General features: G+C 54.8%; 2 protein-coding genes across 9 annotated transcripts in view; one reads left to right on the top strand and one right to left on the bottom strand.

The window, feature by feature from the left end:
• The window catches only part of MYH7B (myosin heavy chain 7B), a 46,554-nt gene extending 41,375 nt beyond the window's left edge, over nt 1-5,179 (top strand). For 2 of the 3 annotated variants that reach the window (XM_063633605.1, XM_063633606.1), the window contains 14 exons: nt 4-393; nt 1,038-1,164; nt 1,246-1,364; nt 1,454-1,650; nt 1,791-2,140; nt 2,307-2,431; nt 2,526-2,641; nt 3,037-3,433; nt 3,508-3,633; nt 3,728-3,898; nt 3,985-4,089; nt 4,171-4,266; nt 4,688-4,825; nt 4,917-5,179. In XM_063633605.1, the coding sequence (XP_063489675.1) occupies nt 4-393; nt 1,038-1,164; nt 1,246-1,364; nt 1,454-1,650; nt 1,791-2,140; nt 2,307-2,431; nt 2,526-2,641; nt 3,037-3,433; nt 3,508-3,633; nt 3,728-3,898; nt 3,985-4,089; nt 4,171-4,266; nt 4,688-4,825; nt 4,917-4,928 (2,469 nt within the window). In that variant the 3' untranslated portion in view covers nt 4,929-5,179. Of the gene's footprint in view, nt 1-3; nt 394-1,037; nt 1,165-1,245; nt 1,365-1,453; nt 1,651-1,790; nt 2,141-2,306; nt 2,432-2,525; nt 2,642-3,036; nt 3,434-3,507; nt 3,634-3,727; nt 3,899-3,984; nt 4,090-4,170; nt 4,267-4,687; nt 4,826-4,898 lie in introns of all 3 variants that reach the window. The other variant, XM_063633607.1, reaches the window with a different exon arrangement.
• TRPC4AP (transient receptor potential cation channel subfamily C member 4 associated protein) overlaps nt 5,144-18,823 on the bottom strand; it is an 89,778-nt gene continuing 76,098 nt past the window's right edge. For all 6 annotated transcript variants that reach the window (XM_055265902.2, XM_055265903.2, XM_063633717.1 and 3 more), the window contains 10 exons: nt 17,593-17,724; nt 15,731-15,789; nt 12,898-12,999; nt 11,358-11,441; nt 10,246-10,336; nt 9,154-9,294; nt 8,419-8,527; nt 7,182-7,294; nt 6,140-6,346; nt 5,144-6,011 (listed from right to left, as the gene is read on the bottom strand). In XM_055265902.2, coding sequence (XP_055121877.1) covers nt 5,874-6,011; nt 6,140-6,346; nt 7,182-7,294; nt 8,419-8,527; nt 9,154-9,294; nt 10,246-10,336; nt 11,358-11,441; nt 12,898-12,999; nt 15,731-15,789; nt 17,593-17,724 — 1,176 coding nt within the window. In that variant the 3' untranslated portion in view covers nt 5,144-5,873. The remainder of the gene's footprint in view (nt 6,012-6,139; nt 6,347-7,181; nt 7,295-8,418; nt 8,528-9,153; nt 9,295-10,245; nt 10,337-11,357; nt 11,442-12,897; nt 13,000-15,730; nt 15,790-17,592; nt 17,725-18,823) is intronic.

Genomic DNA, 18,823 nt, shown 5'->3' with positions numbered 1-18,823 from the left:
CAGGCTCGGGCGGAGGAGCTGGAAGAGGAGCTGGAGGCAGAGCGGGCAGCCCGGGCCCGCGTGGAGAAGCAGCGTGCGGAGGCGGCGCGGGAGCTGGAGGAGCTGAGCGAGCGGCTGGAGGAGGCAGGCGGTGCATCCGCGGGGCAGCGCGAGGGCTGCCGCAAGCGCGAGGCGGAGCTGGGGAGGCTGCGGCGGGAGCTGGAAGAGGCGGCGCTGAGGCACGAGGCCACAGTGGCGGCGCTGCGGCGCAAGCAGGCAGAGGGCGCGTCGGAGCTGGGGGAGCAGGTGGACAGCCTGCAGCGGGTGCGGCAGAAGCTGGAGAAGGAGAAGAGTGAGCTGCGCATGGAGGTGGACGACCTGGCTGCCAACGTGGAGACTCTGACCCGCGCCAAGGTGTCCATGCCTTCCTCACCCCATACCCACCCTGACTTTAAACCCGACCCCAGCAGCCGATACTGTCCCCATACCAGCCCCCACCCGGTACCTTATCCTGAGCCCTGACCCGTTCACCTGGCACCCAACCTCCATTTCTCAGCCTCCTACCAGTCCCGACCTTAAGCTGACTCCCAAGCCCTGTTCCCTGACTCCAGGTCATTTCTGACCCAGCATCTACTTCCAGCCTCAGACCCTTGAACCCGCAGTAGTTGTGACCCCAGCCCTTGACTCCTGAACTCTGACTTAATACCTGTCCTGACTCTCTTCCTGTCCTGAACCCCAGCACCCTAGCCTTGACCCCTGACCTTTCTACCACATAATCCTGACAGCTGACCTCTGACCACTGTCCCCAGCTGACTCCACAGCTTCCATCCCAACTCTCACCCTGACCCACTGCCCTGGGACTGGCCCAGCCCTGTCAGTTCTGACACCTATCTGTTAAGCCCAGCAGTAGAATCTCTTTCCCTTTGAACTTGGGGCTCTGCTCTCCCTTTGATTCCTGGGCCCACATCTAGCTTACCAGTCTCCAATCCCAGATCCTGCCGTCTGATGCACAGATTTGTTCTGACACCTAACCCCTGACCCCCAACCTGGGATCCTAGGCCAGTGCAGAGAAGCTGTGCCGGACCTATGAGGATCAGCTAAGCGAGGCCAAGATCAAGGTGGAGGAGCTGCAGCGGCAGCTGGTGGACGCAAGCACACAGCGTGGGCGACTACAGACGGAAAGCGGTGAGGCTGGGGCTCAGCTGGCCACACCAGGCAGGGCTTTGGTGCAGCCCTCGCCAGCCTGACCTGTCCGCTCGCCTGCAGGGGAGCTGAGTCGCCTGCTAGAGGAGAAGGAGTGTCTGATCAGTCAGCTGAGCCGTGGAAAGGCCTTGGCCACCCAAAGCCTGGAAGAGTTGCGGCGCCAGTTAGAGGAGGAAAGCAAGGTGGGCTGGCACTGGTGACCATGGAGTGGGCAGGTGGGTGCCAGAGCCACTGAGCTGCACCAATGCTGAGGTCACTGGTGTCCCTGCAGGCCAAGAGCGCTCTGGCCCACGCCGTGCAGGCTCTGCGGCACGACTGTGACCTCCTGCGGGAGCAACACGAGGAGGAGGCTGAGGCCCAGGCTGAGCTGCAGCGGCTGCTGTCCAAGGCCAATGCCGAGGTGGCCCAGTGGAGGAGCAAGTACGAAGCAGATGCCATCCAGAGGACCGAGGAGCTGGAGGAGGCCAAGTAAGTGTTTTGCTGGCCAGGCCACTGCCATGCAGAGCTTTATGCCTGTGCTTGAGCCCCGCTGAGGGTGGGTGAAGGGAACTGCTGGGGCTGTTCTCCCTCCCTCCACGGTCCACACCTTGTCTGGTCCCATGGCCTAGAAAAAAGCTGGCACTGCGGCTGCAGGAGGCAGAGGAGGGCGTGGAGGCTGCCAACGCCAAGTGCTCGTCGTTGGAGAAGGCCAAGCTGCGGCTACAGACAGAGTCAGAGGATGTAACCCTGGAGCTGGAGCGGGCGACCTCAGCAGCTGCTGCGCTGGACAAGAAGCAGCGGCACTTGGAACGGGCACTGGAGGAACGGCGGCGGCAGGAGGAGGAGATGCAGCGGGAGCTGGAGGCAGCACAGAGGGAGGCCCGTGGCCTGGGCACTGAGCTCTTCCGGCTGCGGCACAGCCACGAGGAGGCACTTGAAGCCCTGGAGACGCTCAAGCGGGAGAACAAGAACCTGCAGGGTAGGACCTGCCACACGCCAGGGCCAGGGTGCTGCCCTGGGGTCGGAGCACCTTGGAGTCACAGGGGGTGCCCTGGTGGGGCCACCCTGGAATCAGGGGTGAGTGGAGTGACCTGGGGGGGAGTACAAGCCATGGGGGTGGCCCCTCAGCACCCTGTCCACTGCAGAGGAGATCAGCGACCTCACGGACCAGGTGAGTCTCAGTGGGAAGAGCATCCAGGAACTGGAGAAAGCCAAGAAGGCGCTGGAAGGCGAGAAGAGTGAGATCCAGGCTGCACTGGAGGAGGCAGAGGTCAGGGGCTGGCTGCAGGGGTGGGTGGATGCTGACCTGCTGCTCCACTGGCCATCCCCCCCACCACCTGACCCTGCTTGCTCTGTATCCACAGGGGGCCCTGGAGCTGGAGGAGACCAAGACGCTGCGGATCCAGCTGGAGCTCTCCCAGGTCAAAGCAGAAGTGGACCGGAAGCTGGCAGAGAAAGACGAGGAGTGCGCTAACCTGAGGTGTGTCCATCCTCCTCCCGTCCCCGCCTCCCCAGAGCAGAAGGGGAGGGAAGCAGTGTGTACTCTGCTCTCTCTAGTCTGTCCCTCCCATGGGACTTTCTGAGGTCCAGGTTGCTGTCTCCATTCTAGCTGTGAACCTCAGAGATTCTAAAGGACTTGCCCAAAGTCACACATTGGGGGTGGAGCCAGAGTCAGTCCACCTCTGTCTGCCTGGGCCTCACTCTTGTCCATGAACTTGCTCTGATGGGCCACAGGCAGTCACAAGAGACTTTAAATCGGGGAGGGGTGACTCACTTGGGTGACAAAATGGGTTCTTGTTTCCAACGGTCCGTGGGCATTTGTAAGGACAGGTATGCCCCTACTGGACCCCCTTTCATGCCACCCTCCTCCCACAGGCGCAACCACCAGCGAGCTGTGGAGTCCCTGCAGGCCTCCCTGGATGCAGAGACACGGGCCCGCAATGAGGCGCTGCGGCTCAAGAAGAAGATGGAGGGTGACCTCAACGATCTGGAGCTGCAGCTGGGCCATGCCACCCGCCAGGCCACAGAGGCCCAGGCTGCCACGCGGCTGATGCAGGCACAGCTCAAGGAGGAGCAGGCAGGGCGGGACGAGGAGCAACGGCTGGCGGCTGAGCTCCGCGAGCAGGCGCAGGCTCTGGAGCGCCGGGCCTCGCTGCTGGCCGCGGAGCTGGAGGAGCTGCGGGCTGCTCTGGAGCAGGGCGAGCGCAGCCGGCGACTGGCAGAGCAGGAGCTGTTGGAGGCCACCGAGCGCCTCAACCTTCTGCATTCACAGGTGGGGACAGGAGTCCCTGGGGACAGAGCAGGTGCAGGCCTGCTGGCTGGCTCTGAGACTCTGCTTCCCCTCAGAACACAGGCCTCCTAAACCAGAAGAAGAAGCTGGAGGCGGACTTGGCCCAGCTGAGCGGGGAGGTGGAGGAGGCTGCACAGGAGAGGCGGGAGGCCGAGGAGAAGGCCAAAAAGGCCATCACTGATGTGAGGCTGGGCAAGGGCTATGGGGAGCCTGGAACAACATTGCAGAGGGACTTCCCTGAGGCTGGGCACCTGACCAGCCCCTCCTCCCCGACAGGCAGCCATGATGGCCGAGGAGCTGAAGAAGGAGCAAGACACAAGTGCACACCTGGAACGGATGAAGAAGACACTGGAACAGACGGTGCGTGAGCTCCAGGCCCGCCTTGAGGAGGCGGAACAGGCCGCCCTCCGTGGCGGGAAGAAGCAGGTGCAGAAGCTGGAGGCCAAGGTGTGTGCAGCCCCTCTAGTCCTTGGCACAGGCAGGGTGGGTGACCCAGGGGTGGGCTTGGCATCAGGCCGTCCCCCTGCCTGCAGGTACGGGAGCTGGAGGCTGAGCTCGACGCAGAGCAGAAGAAGCACGCTGAGGCCCTTAAGGGTGTGCGCAAGCATGAGCGCCGTGTCAAGGAGCTCGCATACCAGGTGGGCGACAGGGTCTCCCTGGGGAGTGGCCCTGGAGCTGGCCCAGCCCAAGCAAGCCCTGAGTCCCCCTTGCCCGCCCAGGCCGAGGAGGACAGGAAGAACCTGGCTCGCATGCAGGACCTGGTGGACAAGCTGCAGAGCAAGGTCAAGAGCTACAAGCGCCAGTTCGAGGAGGCGGTGAGTGCGCTGGGGCCTGGACACCTGGACCAGGCACCCCAGCTCTGCCCCAGGGTCTGTGGCCAGGTGAGGCATCAGCAGCAGCTCCACCCTCCCAGCTCAGTGACCCAGAGGGAACAGAGAAGCTTCTAACCTCTCTGGGGAGATCAGATCTAGCTCTGTCTCGTGGAACAGACCCCACGTGCTTTCCCCTGGCCAAGGCTGGGGCTGCCTCTGAGGGGTGGGGCAGGCGCAAAAAGGCCCATCATTAAGTTGGTGCGTCCCAACTTCCTTATTCCCGCTATGGTATTGGTGAGGATGGACAGTGGCAATAGGAACAAAGTTGAGGACCAGGAGCCAGCTCCCTTCTGGGACTGGGGCAGGGACCAGAATAAGCATCTCAGTCACCCAGGAGGAGCCAAGGCCCTGTGTGTGCCCCCAGGAACAGCAGGCCAACACCAACCTGGCCAAGTATCGCAAGGCCCAGCACGAGCTGGACGATGCGGAGGAGCGGGCAGACATGGCGGAAACCCAGGCCAACAAGCTGCGGGCACGGACCCGGGACGCCCTGGGCCCCAAGGTGAGGAGTGGCGGGGGCATTGCTCTCTGTGCAGGGGGACTGTGGGGGATGACAGGTAGTACTGCTCACTCAGCTATCCCTTTCTCCTCAGCACAAGGAGTGACGGCCTGACCCCCTGGGCTCTGAAGAGGAATGTCTGCTGTTGCACATCTGGCTGAGGCCACCTGCCCTGATCCTGCCATCTCCGCATCCCCCCCTGCTGCCTTCAGCCTTCCTCAGGCCCTGAATAAACACCACAGCCAGTTTCCTTCTCATTGTTTGTTTGGAGTTCAGGAGGGGAAAACAGTCCTAGGGACAAAGCCAGGTCCACAGCAGTCATTTTTAAAATAAAGTTATTTAATAGTCTCCATTTAATTGGTTTATTTGCTGTTAATAAATTGGCAACACAAGGAAGGGCCCCGTGTCCAGGCTCAGGCAGGAGCAGCTGCCCCAGGCAGAGGCAGGGCAGGCACAGCTGCCCCGTGCCCCAAGGGATGGAGGGAAAGGCCCCTCACTTCTGGGAGAACCCCCTTGGATGAACACAGCGGCCAATGAGCAAACAGAACCAGAGGAGCTAAAGGAAAATGAGGCAGAGGGGCAGGCTTGGGGGAAGACAGCATTCTCTGGTACCCACCACCCTTGCCCAGGGCTCAGAAGCCTTTGCCTGGGTCCAAAGGCCAGGGACAAGGGAGGCTTGGCTCACAGATGCGGGGGAGGGGGGTCACCCATATCTTCCTCCCCACTCCGGGACTGACAGCCAAGAAACTGGCAGGAGCTCACACAGAGCTAATGCTAAATGTCCTCTTACCTCTGGGTAGGCCTGGGCCCCAGGGTTCTGAAGGAAAGGTGGGCATGGTACCCTGTCCTCATTATGGGGACTGAGGCTCTCTGTGACCTAGGGCCCTCAGACCCAGGGCGACCAAGGGCTTCTAGGACTTCCCTCCCACCAAGCCTGTACCCAAGACCTGGGGCAGGCAGAGAGCAGCAGGGAGGAACAGGGCAGGGCGTGTGGCATCATACCCACGCTCACCCACACTGGCCCAGCAGCCTCCCGAGGCCTGGCCCAAGGTCACTCCTCAGTGAAGTCCCTGTCTATGTCCATGTAGGGCTCCTCAATGTAGCTAACGAGAGCAGAGGGTGACTGCCGGTCCGGGTTCAACAGGATGGACACTGTCTCCTTCCAGTATGAGAAGCTGATACAGGAGCTCTGGGCAAAGAGAGAGGGGCTGGGGGGCGCCTGGAGGACCCAGGTCAAGCCCAGCACTTGGGATACCCCTCTGAGAGGCCCTGGGTCCGTGGCCCACCCATCACCCCCTTGAGGGGTGGGGCACTCACGTTCTCTAGGCAGGTGCTGTCCTTGTCCTTGTGCAGGTAGTGCTGCTGCCAGAAGCGCAGCAGGTTGTGGAAGTTGTTGAGCAGGAAGCCGGGGTACTTCTTGCTGTGCTCCATCCGCTGCAGCAGCCGCAGGTACAGGGGCAGCCGCTCTTTCCGTCGGGCCAGCATCAGGATCACCAGGCTGGTGTTGAGGCAGCTGACGTTCTCCTACAAAGCCACAGGCCCACTGGGTTAGGGGCTGGTGGGAGCCCCAGTGGCCCCTGGTGAACTTGGGTAGCCATCAGGCAGGGAGGAGAGTGGCCCCAGGCCTCGGGCCACCCACGGAGCTCTCCCCGCGCAGAGGTGAGATAGGACTGGGGGAAGGAGGCCCCCAGCAGCCCCAGTCTCCTGCCTGAGCACCTTCCTCTTCCTCACGCCCACCTCTCACCCCACCTGAGGCAACAACACCTGTCCCTGTCCAGACCTCAGCTCAAGCATCACTCCTCCTGGAAGGTCCGTCCCAGGCAGGGCTGGGTGCGTGTGTTGGGGCGGTTATCCCGCTTCAGAAGTGCCATTCAGCACTAGCCTGTGCGCCTCGGTGGGGAAAGAGTTCTGCCCCACTCACCATGCACTCCCACCTGGTGCTTCACCTCAGAACGGAACCAAAGACCACCTCTGAGAGGTGCTAAGATCACCCCCACTCTAGAAAAGAGGGGCATGAGGCTCAGAGAACGGAAGGCTGCATGACTATTCAGCGAGGGAGTTGGGCAGCCTCAGGTCCGATTCCAAAGCCCAGCAGGGCAGAAGGTGTGAGGGACATGGACATGGGGGAGGCGGGGAGAGCGCTGGCCTGCGAGTCAGCCTGTGACCTGAGGGGACTTGCGAGCCCTCCTTAGGCTCTGTCCGTACAATGGGACACTGATTCCTCCTGAGCACAGTCCTCGGAAGAGCTGGGTCTCCAGAGACGCACTTCTGGAGTGGGGGACAGAAACCTGCTGGGCACCAGGACAAACGAAGTGGTTTCCAATCAACCTTCCCTGCTGTGTCTGCCAGGGCCTCTCACCTGGGTCAGCGTCTGCACGTGGATGATGTTGATGAGGCGGAAAAGGAAGGACATCTGCGTGGGCACCTGGGATATGTAGGCAAGCAGGCGGCATTCGGACAGGACCTCGGCAACTGTGGAGGGAGGCGGGGGTGCAGCAGGTCAGGCTTAGGCCCAGTGGCTGGGTCGCCCAGACCTCTAGTGGAGCCCCGCTTGGGTCCTGACTCTGAAGCTGGGAGCTCATCATCAAAACAGCTTCAACGAAAGCTGACTGCGGCAGGAAGACGGACCTCCAGCTGTCCTGCTACCAGGCAAAGCCATGTTCTCAGAGCACCCAGGAGTGCCCCACCTCATCCTCCAGAACCAAGCTCAGGGCAGCTCTCCCTCAGCCCTCCCCAGACTGGCTCCAGACCCCTGCCCTCCATATCACACACAGAAGAGTTCCCTCCACAGGAAGATGGATCCATGACACTGCATTAAGAAAAACAATGCAAAAGTTCGACTCCTGCTGCAGAGATCCTGGCGCAACTAGTTTTCCACACCAGCTCTCAGGTGAGTCCGACCCAGTGCTGAGACCACAAAGCACAGGAGGTTCTGCTCCACCCGCTAGTGTTGGACCAACTGCTTCCCGCACAATTGGGAGGCGGGGCAATAACCGAGGCTACCAAAATCTGCGTGGCTGTTCCCCTGAAACAGACCCTCTGGGGCAGAAAAAGGGAGCCAACAGCTAAATTACCAACAACCAGGATACTTCTTGCTATCAATGACAGTGACTGTGACAAGGAATAAGTGCCTGACTTTTTGGGGGTGTGGTGGGGTCACAAACCCTCAAGAGAATCTGATGGATACCACAGGCCCTCTCCTAGGAAAAAAAGGAAACGTGTGCACATACACACGGAAGTGCATTAGCAAGGGTTCAGATGCCTGCTGCACCGCAGGGCACCTGTGATGCCATGCACAGCACACTGAGGACGAGGGGGCCAACTCATCGTGCCAGGCAATACCAGCCCAGAAGAGGAAGGTCTTTTTCTGTTTTTTTTTTTTTTGCATCTTGCTAGCAACAATGGATTTTCACCTTGTTAAAGTGTTGAACAAGGCAGCAAAGCGAATTGCCCTGGAAGCTGCCACCTTGAGGCCGGCCACGTGGGCGTCTGGTGCAGCTCCCTCAGTCATTCTTGTCTCCCTGCTGGAGACAGGGTGTCTGATGCCAGCATCCTCACCCTGCATGACTTGCCTTGACAGCCTGCCTTTCATGTACCTTTCATATCCACCTGGTTTTCAAATCGGTCCAGGGACAGAGTGACACAGCGCACCAGCATATTGGAGTCCACCAGGGAGCTGTTGATCTGCTTCAGGAACACCTGGAACTATACAGAAACCAAGCTCACAGCAGGCAGTGGGCTGCTGGCCAGGAATGGCCATGGCCTGCGGGGACAGTCACTACAAGGGGCATCAGCGACCTCTACCAGCCCCACTGCTTCAGATAGGAAGACAGAAGCTCAGATAAGCTGAGGGACCTCCCCTCACCACCCAGGTACTAAGAGGCACCCCTCGGAGTTCAGCACAGATCCGACACTCCGTCCAGTGGTTTTACACTCAAGGGTGCTGGATTCCTTTCATTTTTACTTTTAATTTTACTTCAGCTAGCCTGAGCTGGGTTTCTGTCACACACACCCGGTGAGCCTAACACACTAGGCCCAGTCCCTCCCTACAGCGGCTCCCAGCGTGGCACTCACCATGCTGTGTCACGGCAGGCGCACAAGCCACCCATTCCCACCCTCACTCCCTACCCACAAGCAGCCCCGGTTTTCATCCCTGCATTCCCAGGGTCTAGCACAAAGCCAGGCAGAGCAGGTTCCAATGAATATTTGCCAAAGACTGCCCAGACTCCCCCGTCATCTCTAAAACCTGTGCCTAAAGCCTGGCAGACCAGGACTCCAAGTGAACTTCTGGACAACCCAGCACACTCCACAGAGCCCTGGGTTAACTTTACCTTTGCATCGGTGTTGATATATTTATTGAATCTCTTGAACGCATCAACGTTGAACTTCATTAGCTCCCCAAGGAGGTCAAAGTAACTCTGGAGCACATCCCTTGACTTGCACTCACTGTCCACAATGCAGTAAAGGATGTGCTGGGTGAGGAGGGACAGGGTGAAGGTGTCAACGTGGCTGCCCCCACCAGGGCCTGGCATGGAGCTCAGACCATGCATTGGCTTTGAGCAAGCATCCTGGGGATGGAACCGGCAACCCTGTCTAGATTCTTGTCTGAGGATGCTGGTGGCTCCAAGGACAGGACCAGGCCTGACAGACCTCACTAGGAGGCGGAGCAGACTGGGAATGTAGCACAATCTCTCCCCTGCCCAGGGCGTACAGCTGAAGCCTGTGATCTGCTCTGTGGTCACCAAGATGGCCGGGGTGCTCAGCTCCTAGGTGAGGGGCAGGTCTAAAACATGGGCCACTGCCTAAGCACTGAGGTCATTCAAGTAAATGAAGGACAGAATTTAAAAGCAAAGGACATATTTTGACCCCATGGTTTGTCTTTCTGTTTATGAAAGAAATTGTTTAAATAGAGTTTACACCGAAATACTGAGTTTTCATCAAGAGAATAAAGCCAATTTACTCCTTTATAAAATTTTCTACATTTTCTTGAAGTTACATTGATTTGGATCAATTCTTTTCCACATGGATTTTATAATTCGTGGGTCAGTTTCTTGTCCATATGAAAAAATTTGAAAGACCAATTATAACTTTGGCCATTCTGCTCTAAGTTTTACTTTTTCTGAAGACCATTACTCAATAAAGGAAAATTAACTTTTAGTACAAAATATCTTCAGGGTCAAAATGCCTTGCTGGGTAACTAAACTCTCACCCTCCTGCATGGCCTGGCCACCCCCTAAATCTGTCACCCCTTAAGCACCCATGGGGAACCCACAGTTGGAAACCTAGGGCAACCTGCACTGGCATTTGGAAGTCGCGAGATCTGGTCTGCTCCTGATGAACAGCACTGGGGCTGAGGACAGGACACAGCGATGCGTGGGCTGTGGGGAGATGGAACCCAAGACACTGGCTGCTCCAGACCATACCTCCAAGAGGCCTCGCTTCAGCAGGAACATCTGGTCTGCATAGGAGGTGGTCCCTCGGAGGAAACTCTCCACAGCCCGAGCTTGCCAAAACCTGCGACCCAAATATTGGCTCAGGTGGCTAAGGCTGCCCTCTTCTGGCCCATGTTCAGTTCTCCAAGGGGTTGGGAGATGTTTGTTGCCTTTTCATGTACTCAACATTTACTGAACATCTACCAAGCATCAGGCTTCATCCTGGGCCTGGGGACACAGCAGTGCCCCCATCCTCACAGAGAGCCAGCTCAGTGGAGAAGTCTTCTGTCTGGGTCTGTCTGGAAGGGGCTGTGTCACACAGAGGGTGACATCTGGGATTGAAGGGCTGGCTCCTGCGAGTCCCCCATGAAACATACCCTAGGCTTTGCCTTTTCACAAGAATGGGAGGACGTGCAATGGAGGGGCCAGGAATGTGTGCGGGAAGCGGATGAACACATGCAGACAGGCCACTGGGCTCACAGACGATGGGCTGGCCTAGGGAAGTAGTGGTTGATGCTGACCGAGGGACCCAGAGGGCACAGTGGGGATCCACGACAGGGAGTTTGGACAAGGCACTGAAGTGACAAAGGCCCATGTGGGCATGAAGCCTCCTGACAGCTCACGCCCGACCCTGATGGAAATCTACCTGTCCACTGACTTCAAGACTCATCTCAGATGTATCTAAGGACCTCAGAGAAGGTCTCCCTGTATTCACCCAGCCCCCAGCCCTAGCAGCGGAAGAGGCTTTCCTTTGCTCCTATAGCTCCTGGGCCAACCTTGGCTCCACTCCTTCCCATGCTGCACTGAAACAGCATAGCTCTAGGGAATTCAGGGCAGGGCCTGTATCCTAGTCCTCTCCCACCCATGCGGCACCAGCACAGAACAGGTGCTTGGTGAGTGCTCAGTCACTGTGGGCTGCAGAAGAAGCTCCTACATACCTGTCGAGTCAACACGAGGCAAGATGGCAGCCAAATCACCTCTCCCCAACAGTAAATGTGCTTCAGGCATAGGCGCTGGTGACTAAAGGAGGTATTCCTAACCTCCAGAGAAACACCTGGCTCTGCAGCCCCACAGAATTGGCAGGTACTCTTCCCCAGACTCACCTGAAAGACGACTCTGCTGGCTCCTTCTTCATGACCTGCAGCAGACGAGTTAATAAGCCCCTCTTCCCATCACACACCAAACTCCTGAAATAGATGAGAGACATTGGTGACAGATCCGAGAGGCTGACAGGGGCCCTGGGGATGGGTCACTCTGCTGGCTTCGGTGGTGAAAAACCATGGGGACATTTCCAAGTCTGCAGGATGCCTTCCTGCTCCAACTGGGTCCAGAGCCCCAGAGACCCCTGCAGCCACAGAATTAAACTGCCAGGTGCATTCCCACCACATCTCAGGCCAGCTTTCCTTCCCAGGCCAGAAACATATCCAGAATCAGACATGGCTTAGAATTGCCAGAGGAGAGCTGTTTATACCAAAAGTGTGATGAAACAGGCCATGCCAGTCTGCCAGATGGGGAAAGACTGTGCCAATAGGGTGAGGCCCAGCGTACTCCTTGCCTGAGGTTCACTTCCAGCTGGCCCTGGGCAAGTGTCCACAACTCCAAGCCTCAGCTTCCCAGTCTATGAAGCAAAGGTAAGAGATGAGGAAATGACTCTGGCCCCACCATGGGGGAAGGAAGATGGCCAGGCATGCAGGGGTCTGGGCCCTTCAAACAGAGCAGCTGTACTGTGATCCACTACAGACATCAGGGCAGGACTGGGTACAATTTTATTTGAATGAAGAGTTCTGCAGCCTTAGAAAAAAAAGATTGGGAGGCCAGGAGTGGTGGTTCACATCTGTAATCCCTGGACTTTGGGAGGCTCACTTGAGGCCAGAAGTTTGAGACCAGCCTGGGCAACATAGTGAGACCCCATCTCTACAAAAAAAAAGTAAAAACACTAGCTGGGAATGGTGGCGCACACCTGTAGTCCCAGCTACTTGGGTGGCTGAGGCAGGAGAATCACGTGAGCCCAGAAGTTTGTGGCTGCAGTGAGCTATAACACCACTGCTCTGCAGCCTGAGGGAAAGAGCAAGACCTTGTGTCTAAAAAACAAAACAAAACAAAACAAAACAAACAAACAAACAAAAAAGGCTGGGAAATTATGGCTCTTGTTGGATAAAGTCCACTGTATTCTGACACCTGTGAGACTAGCCCTCCACTGCCTGGCTCCAGGTGAGGCAAACCTAACCCAGGTAATGCAACTTAACACTTGGCAGCAGGTAAGAGGCTTCTGTCTGTCCTGCTTGGCTGCAGATGCCACCAGGCAAGAAAGGAGCACATAAGCAAAGGGGCTGAATGCACGAGACAAGGCGGGGGGGCGGTGCGAAGCACACATGACTTCTGGCAGGTGACCTCTCTGAGGCTCTGCTCCTCATCTGTAAAGTGCAGGTACTGATGGGGCTTCCCTCCTACGGCTGCTGTGAGGCTCCAATTAGAAAATGCAGGTGACATGAATACAGTGCCTGGCACACAGGAGCCCTCAGGACACCGTAGCTACATGTGAGAGAGGACACACATGCATACCTGGATGTGCTCACCGGTGAGCCCCCAGGGAATGTGGGCAGCCGGGATGGGCTGAGGGAAAAGCTGCATCCCTGCACTCACCTGTCGGTGTTGAGGACAGCTTCCACCTCAGGGATGTTGGCCTTGAGAGAGATGGCACTGAGTTCGTTCAGCTCCTGGTTGTTGAGTAACAAGTACTTGTTCCTGAAACAAAATGGGTTGGAGGAGATAAAGGACAGGAACTAGGGCTGCTGGGTCAGCACCAGGCTAGTGCAGGGAGTCTCCTGCCCACTTCCTGCGGACAGAATCCGAGAAGCCACCAGGCACTTTCCTCTAGCACCTCTCACTCCAGCCAGCACTTGCAGGAGGGAACTCTGGGCTCTCAGGTGGTGGAATCTCTCCCTGGCCCTACCCCCATCCCCAACCCCTGCCTGCCACATTCACTGACAAGACCCCTTCCCTCAGCAGCTCTGGGCCTTTCTCTTTGCCTACATTTCTACTTGTTTTCTCAAAGGCACCAGCACCTCAACATGTCCAATCACACTCAAGCCTGGCCCTGCTGCAGCAGTCCCACCAAGCACCACGGTCACACATCACACAGTGGCCTGGTTAACTGTGACACTTCCCCCCCACTTGCCATCCAGGCCTGTCACTGCTGGGTCCTGTGTTCCCAGGACACCATCTCCCTAAAAGGTATCCCACAGGAACTGAGTCATCACACAGTGCCAAAAGTGATCTTCAGAATCAGGACTCTGATCCTGTCACTCCTGGTGAATACACTTCCACAGCTTCCAATGCATTTAGAACATACATTTCCTGACTTAGGAGGAGGTTACGTCCTGATAAACTCATCGTATTTGAAAATACCATAAGATGAAAACATATTGAGGCCGGGAGCGGTGGTTCACGTCTGTAATCCCAGCACTTTGGAAGGTTGAGGCAGGCGGATCACGAGGTCAGGAGTTTGAGACCAGCCTGGCCAACGTGGCGAAACCCCGTCTCTACTAAAAATATAAAAAATTAGCTGGGTGTGGTGGCACACGCCTATAATCCCAGCTACTCAGGAGGCTGAGGTAGGAGAATCACTTGAACCCAGAAGGTGGAGGTTGCAGTGAGCCAAGATCACGCCACTGCACTCCAGCCTGGGCAACAGAGCAAGATTCCATCTTGAACAAAAAAAAAAAAAAAGAAAACACATTTAACATATCTAACCCACTGAACCTCCTAGCTTAGCCTAGCCTACCTGAAATGTGCTCAGAACACTAACTTCAGCCTACAGTTGGCCATAATCACTGGCAACATGGCAGGCACGACACAGAGTATACTGGTTGTCTACCTTGGTGACCGTGTAGCTGGTCACCATTTTTCTTGAAATACATTCTGAGCTGCAGCTGCAGCTCAGCGCCCAGCATTGCAAGAGTATTGAACTGTTTATCATGAGCTCAGGAAAAGATTAAAATTCAAAATTCTACTTCTGTACCATTTTGAAGTTGAAAAATTCTACTTCTGTACCATTTTGAAGTTGAAAAATTCTAAGTGATGGACCATCTGTATATAAAATCCAGGCCTGTGACTGTGACCCACAACATCCTGTGCAGGCCAGCCCAGAACCAAGCCCCCATCACTCCCATCAGCTGGCCACAATGGTCTTCCCTCGTTCAGGGGCTTCTGGCTAGAACACTCACCCTCTCACATGCCTGTTCACTCAGTTCACTACAAGCTGACCCTTCAGGTCTTGGCTTGCAAGCCACTTCTGCAGGGGAGAGTTCCTGAGCGTCCTCTGGCCAGTCCTGGACCCTGTCAAATGTCCTCTCACAGACCCCTTTCCTCTCCTGAATACCATCTCCACTTATCACTAATGCTCAACAGTGGAATCCTTAGATGAATGACTATCTCTGTTTTCAGACTCTGCCTTTCATGAGAGCAGCGGCCATGGCTGTTTGCATTCATCCTGATATCCCACAGAGTACTCAGATTGAAGAGTCTGATGAAAGCCAGAGACTCACTTCCTCAGGGAAAACAGCACAGTTCCATAACATATGTGGTGCCATTTTTCAGAAGGTTAACATGCTTTCTGGAGCCCTTCTACGGCTTTCAGCCAGAAAACCTCTCACAGAGGACGGGTGCATATGATGGAGGTGCCCTGGGGCCACAGCTGTCTCCAGGCATGTTTTGTTAGCTCAAATGCAAGGCCTTTAAAAAATTTAAACCAACATTTAAAATCAGGACCTTTCACATGAATCTTAATTTCTGCCTTTCCTTGGCAGAAAAAAATCAGAAGTTATGCAACAGTGGGCCCAGTTTCCTGTGCACACGCAGCTGGCTGGAGCTGAGCTCACTGAAATTCTTGCTCACTAAGGTCCCCAGATCACCTCCCCAATGCCGAGGTCAAGGGTCAGCTGCTAGTCACCCCCTTCCTGCACTGTTTTCCTTACAGCAGAGAGTAATTTTCCTTGTACATTCTCCATCGAAGGTTAAAAAATAAATGAGCGCAGAATGTCTTTCAAGAAAAATGGGAGCACACCTCCTTGTGGAGGGAAGAATCCCCCAGCTGCTCAGTAAGCAGTCGGCTTTGCCTGTCTGAAGTTCCTGCCGGCCCCTGGGAATAGCCACGCTATCCACTCTTGCTTCAGAGGGGCAGTAGGTTGAGAGATCCACTGATTCCAAAGGTAGTAAGGGGCCAACGACTTCCATACTCAGTTCCTGGGGTGGCTATGAGGGTTAGAAGAAAGCTCAGGGGCAGTGCCTGCCATAAGGAAGTCTGGAAAGACGGGAGGTCCGACTGCAGTGTCACACCTGCTAACACTGAGGGGACAGTGGGCTTCCACCAGCTCCAGGGCCTCCTCTAGAGCTGAGGTCAGGGACCAGACAAGGAGATCAAGGCCTTCCGAAGACAGCCCAACAACTCTCCTTGCAGGGACACACTTGTACTTACTCGTGGTGGTCGCTGAAGCTCTGAAGAAGCCTCAAAAACTGTATCTTCAAGGTGATGTCCTGAAACACAGGCACAGCCTCAATGTTAGGACCACAGTCACAGGTTCCAAAATAACACAAGCAGACGCTCTGGTGAGAGCCTGCTTCTCTAAGCCTCTGTCCTCATGTACCATGAGGACTTTTCTTTAGTTAGAAAACCATCTGTTCACTTCCACATCTGATCAACAGCAGATTAAGCTAATGTGGCCCCCTTCCTGCTAAAAACATGCCATCGCACTCAATAAAAAATAAGGCGGGGCATGGTGGTTACACCTGTAATCACAGCACTTTGGGAGGCCGAGGCGGGCAGATCGCTTGAGGTCAGGAGCTTGAGACCAGCCTGGGCAACATGGCAAACCCCGTCTCTACTAAAAACACAAAAATTAGCCAGACATCGTTGCCGCGCCTGTAATTCTGGCTACTCAGGAGGCTGAGGCAGGAGAATCACTTGAACCTGGGAGGCGGAGGCTGCAGTGAGCCGAGATCACACCACTGACTGCACTCCAGTCAGTTTTTTGGGTGATGGAGACTCTGACCCAAAAAACAAACAAACAAAACAACATGTGTGGGGAGGAGCAGGGGAAGTCCATAGGAGTTAGAAATGAAGAAATGACCGAGGAGTTTGGAGTAGTGAGCCAAGGAACTGATACTCAGCAGCTGTGGGCAGTGTGGAGAGGTGGAGACAAGACCTAGTCACACTAAGGCTTGGGTTTTAATGCCCTGCAGGGACCAGACAGGGTCTCAGGTCCCGGTAAAGCCTGGGGAGCATGTACACTTGGTGAAAGAAGGGTTAGAAAGACCTGACCCACCAGCCCAGGGAGCCTGGCTCTGCCACGGTGCTGCTGGTGAGTGAAGGGGGCCCTCCCAAGAGCAGCAGAAACCCTGGGCTCATACGACTGGGGCAGTATGGCTAAGACATTAAACAAGAAAACTGGCCCTGGGATAGCTGTACCTGACATACCTGGCAGACAAAAGCAAAAGTGCCCTGTAGAAATGCCTCCAGGGCTGAGGCTACACAGGTAACCATGGGGGAAACTAGCCCCACTGACCTCAAGTGATCTGCCCACCTTGGCCTCTCAAAGTGCTGGGATTACGGGTATGAGCCACCACGCCCGGGAGCACGGTTCTATAGGTGGATGAAAATTACGATAGGATAAAACAGCAAATAAGGACAAGCAGGCTGCTAGCTCATGCAGTGGGCAGCCCCCTGCCTGGAGTGAAATGAGATCCCCATCGCAGAGATTACAAGGGGAAGCGGCTAGAGGGCCTCAGGCAGGAACTTTTTTTTTTTTTTTTTTGGAGACACAGTCTCACTCTGTTGCCCAGGCTGGAGTGCAGTGGCGTGATCTCAGCTTACTGCAACCTCTGCCTCCTGGGTTCAAGCAATTCTGGTGCCTCAGCCTCCCGAAGAGTTGGGATTACAGGCACCCAACACCATACCTGGCAAATTTTTGTATTTTTAGTGAGAGACGCAAGTGTCTCACACTAGTGAGACGGGGTTTCACCATGTTGGCCAGGCTGGTCTGTAACTCTTGACCTCAAGTGATCTGCCCGCTCGGACTCCCAAAGTGCTGGGATTACAGGCATGAGTCAGTGTGCCCAACCTAGGAACATCTTAAAAGGGATTTCTGCATAGGTTGGGGTGGGGAGTGGGGTTCACTCAGATCCTATTCCAAGGTAGCTTCCAATTAGCGGACTATAAAATATGATTTTAGTTTCTGCTCTATTCCCAAAGGAAAAAAGGTCAAAGGGTCAGCAGCAGGTCTTGAAACGACTACTCCAAGCCAGCGAGGCCCCATCTGTCCCCGGGGGTCTCCTGCTTACCGGGCTACAGTCACAGTTCTGGTTGTGACCATGGAGGACAAGGGCAGATGCTGAATGCTTCCTCCAAATCAGTTTGTCAAACAAATTATTAAGTCCGGGGATCAGCTTGAACTCTGCAATCATTCTGTGAACCTGAATGGGATAGGAAGGAAAAAGTATTAAAACAAATGTGCTTGAAAAATCTAGCAAAACCTCGTGCTCAGTACACACGATAATGATATTCAGGACGAGTATCAGTACTGTCAGTAAGTGGGGAAAACATCCGTGTATCCCCTACGCCCACCACACACAAACCCACTTTCTAACTTTGCTCATTAATGCTCACAATAATCCTACAAGTCATAATGTCTGGTAGTTCCTATCATAGGAGCATGAGTTTGGGATTCAGAGAGTCCTGCATATGATTCAAGAGTCCTTTGGGATTCAAGAGTCCTGGGTTTGACTCTTAGCTTTACCATGTGCAAACTTTGTAACCTTAAACAAATTCCTTAAGATTTGTCTCCTCGTATCAACATCAAAATGTCCTTCATGCTTTGCACTAGGGTAAATTTCAGCTGAAAGTAAGATACAATTATTAAAAAACTCTAAGATCTAGAAAAATCTCTGCAAAGAATTAAAAAAAAAAGATCTAAGAGTTGGAAAAGCCTTTCTGAAGGATTATACTAAACCTAGAAGCTCAAAAAGAAGCTTGTTGACATCAACCACCCAAACCTTTTAAAATTCTGTATGGCAAAACTCAAAATAAACAAAGTCACAAGCCAAATATGACAAACAGCGAACATACACTGGCAATTCATGCCACAGGCAAAGAAATTCCTCTATAAAGAGTCCTACAAATGTCTCTGATTTTTCACTTTTTCAGACTGGGAAAGATGAGAAAGCTTTTAAGACCGTATTGGTGACTTGGGCATTGGGTACATTCACACGCTGTTGGTGGGAGGGCACATTGGTATGACCTGCACAGGGAAGAGAGTTTGGCAGTAGCTCTAAAATTGCAAATCCATAATCCCTTTAACCAACAATTCCACTTTAGGAATTTACACTCAGACAGATCCATATAAATATTAAATGATATATATTTACAACACTACTCATTATAGCATTATTTGTAATACCCCAAAACAAATTATGGTATGCCACTCAGTGGGATACAAGGCACCAGTAAAAAAGAATCAAGGTATTTTATATGTCGTGAACTGAACAATTGCCGAGAGATAATATCGGGAAAGCA

This window comes from Symphalangus syndactylus, chromosome 24 (assembly GCF_028878055.3).
Source record: "Symphalangus syndactylus isolate Jambi chromosome 24, NHGRI_mSymSyn1-v2.1_pri, whole genome shotgun sequence".
Classification (NCBI taxonomy): domain Eukaryota; kingdom Metazoa; phylum Chordata; class Mammalia; order Primates; family Hylobatidae; genus Symphalangus; species Symphalangus syndactylus.
The sequence above is the reverse complement of the archived record's forward strand: the minus strand, read 5'-3'. Positions and strand labels throughout refer to the sequence as shown.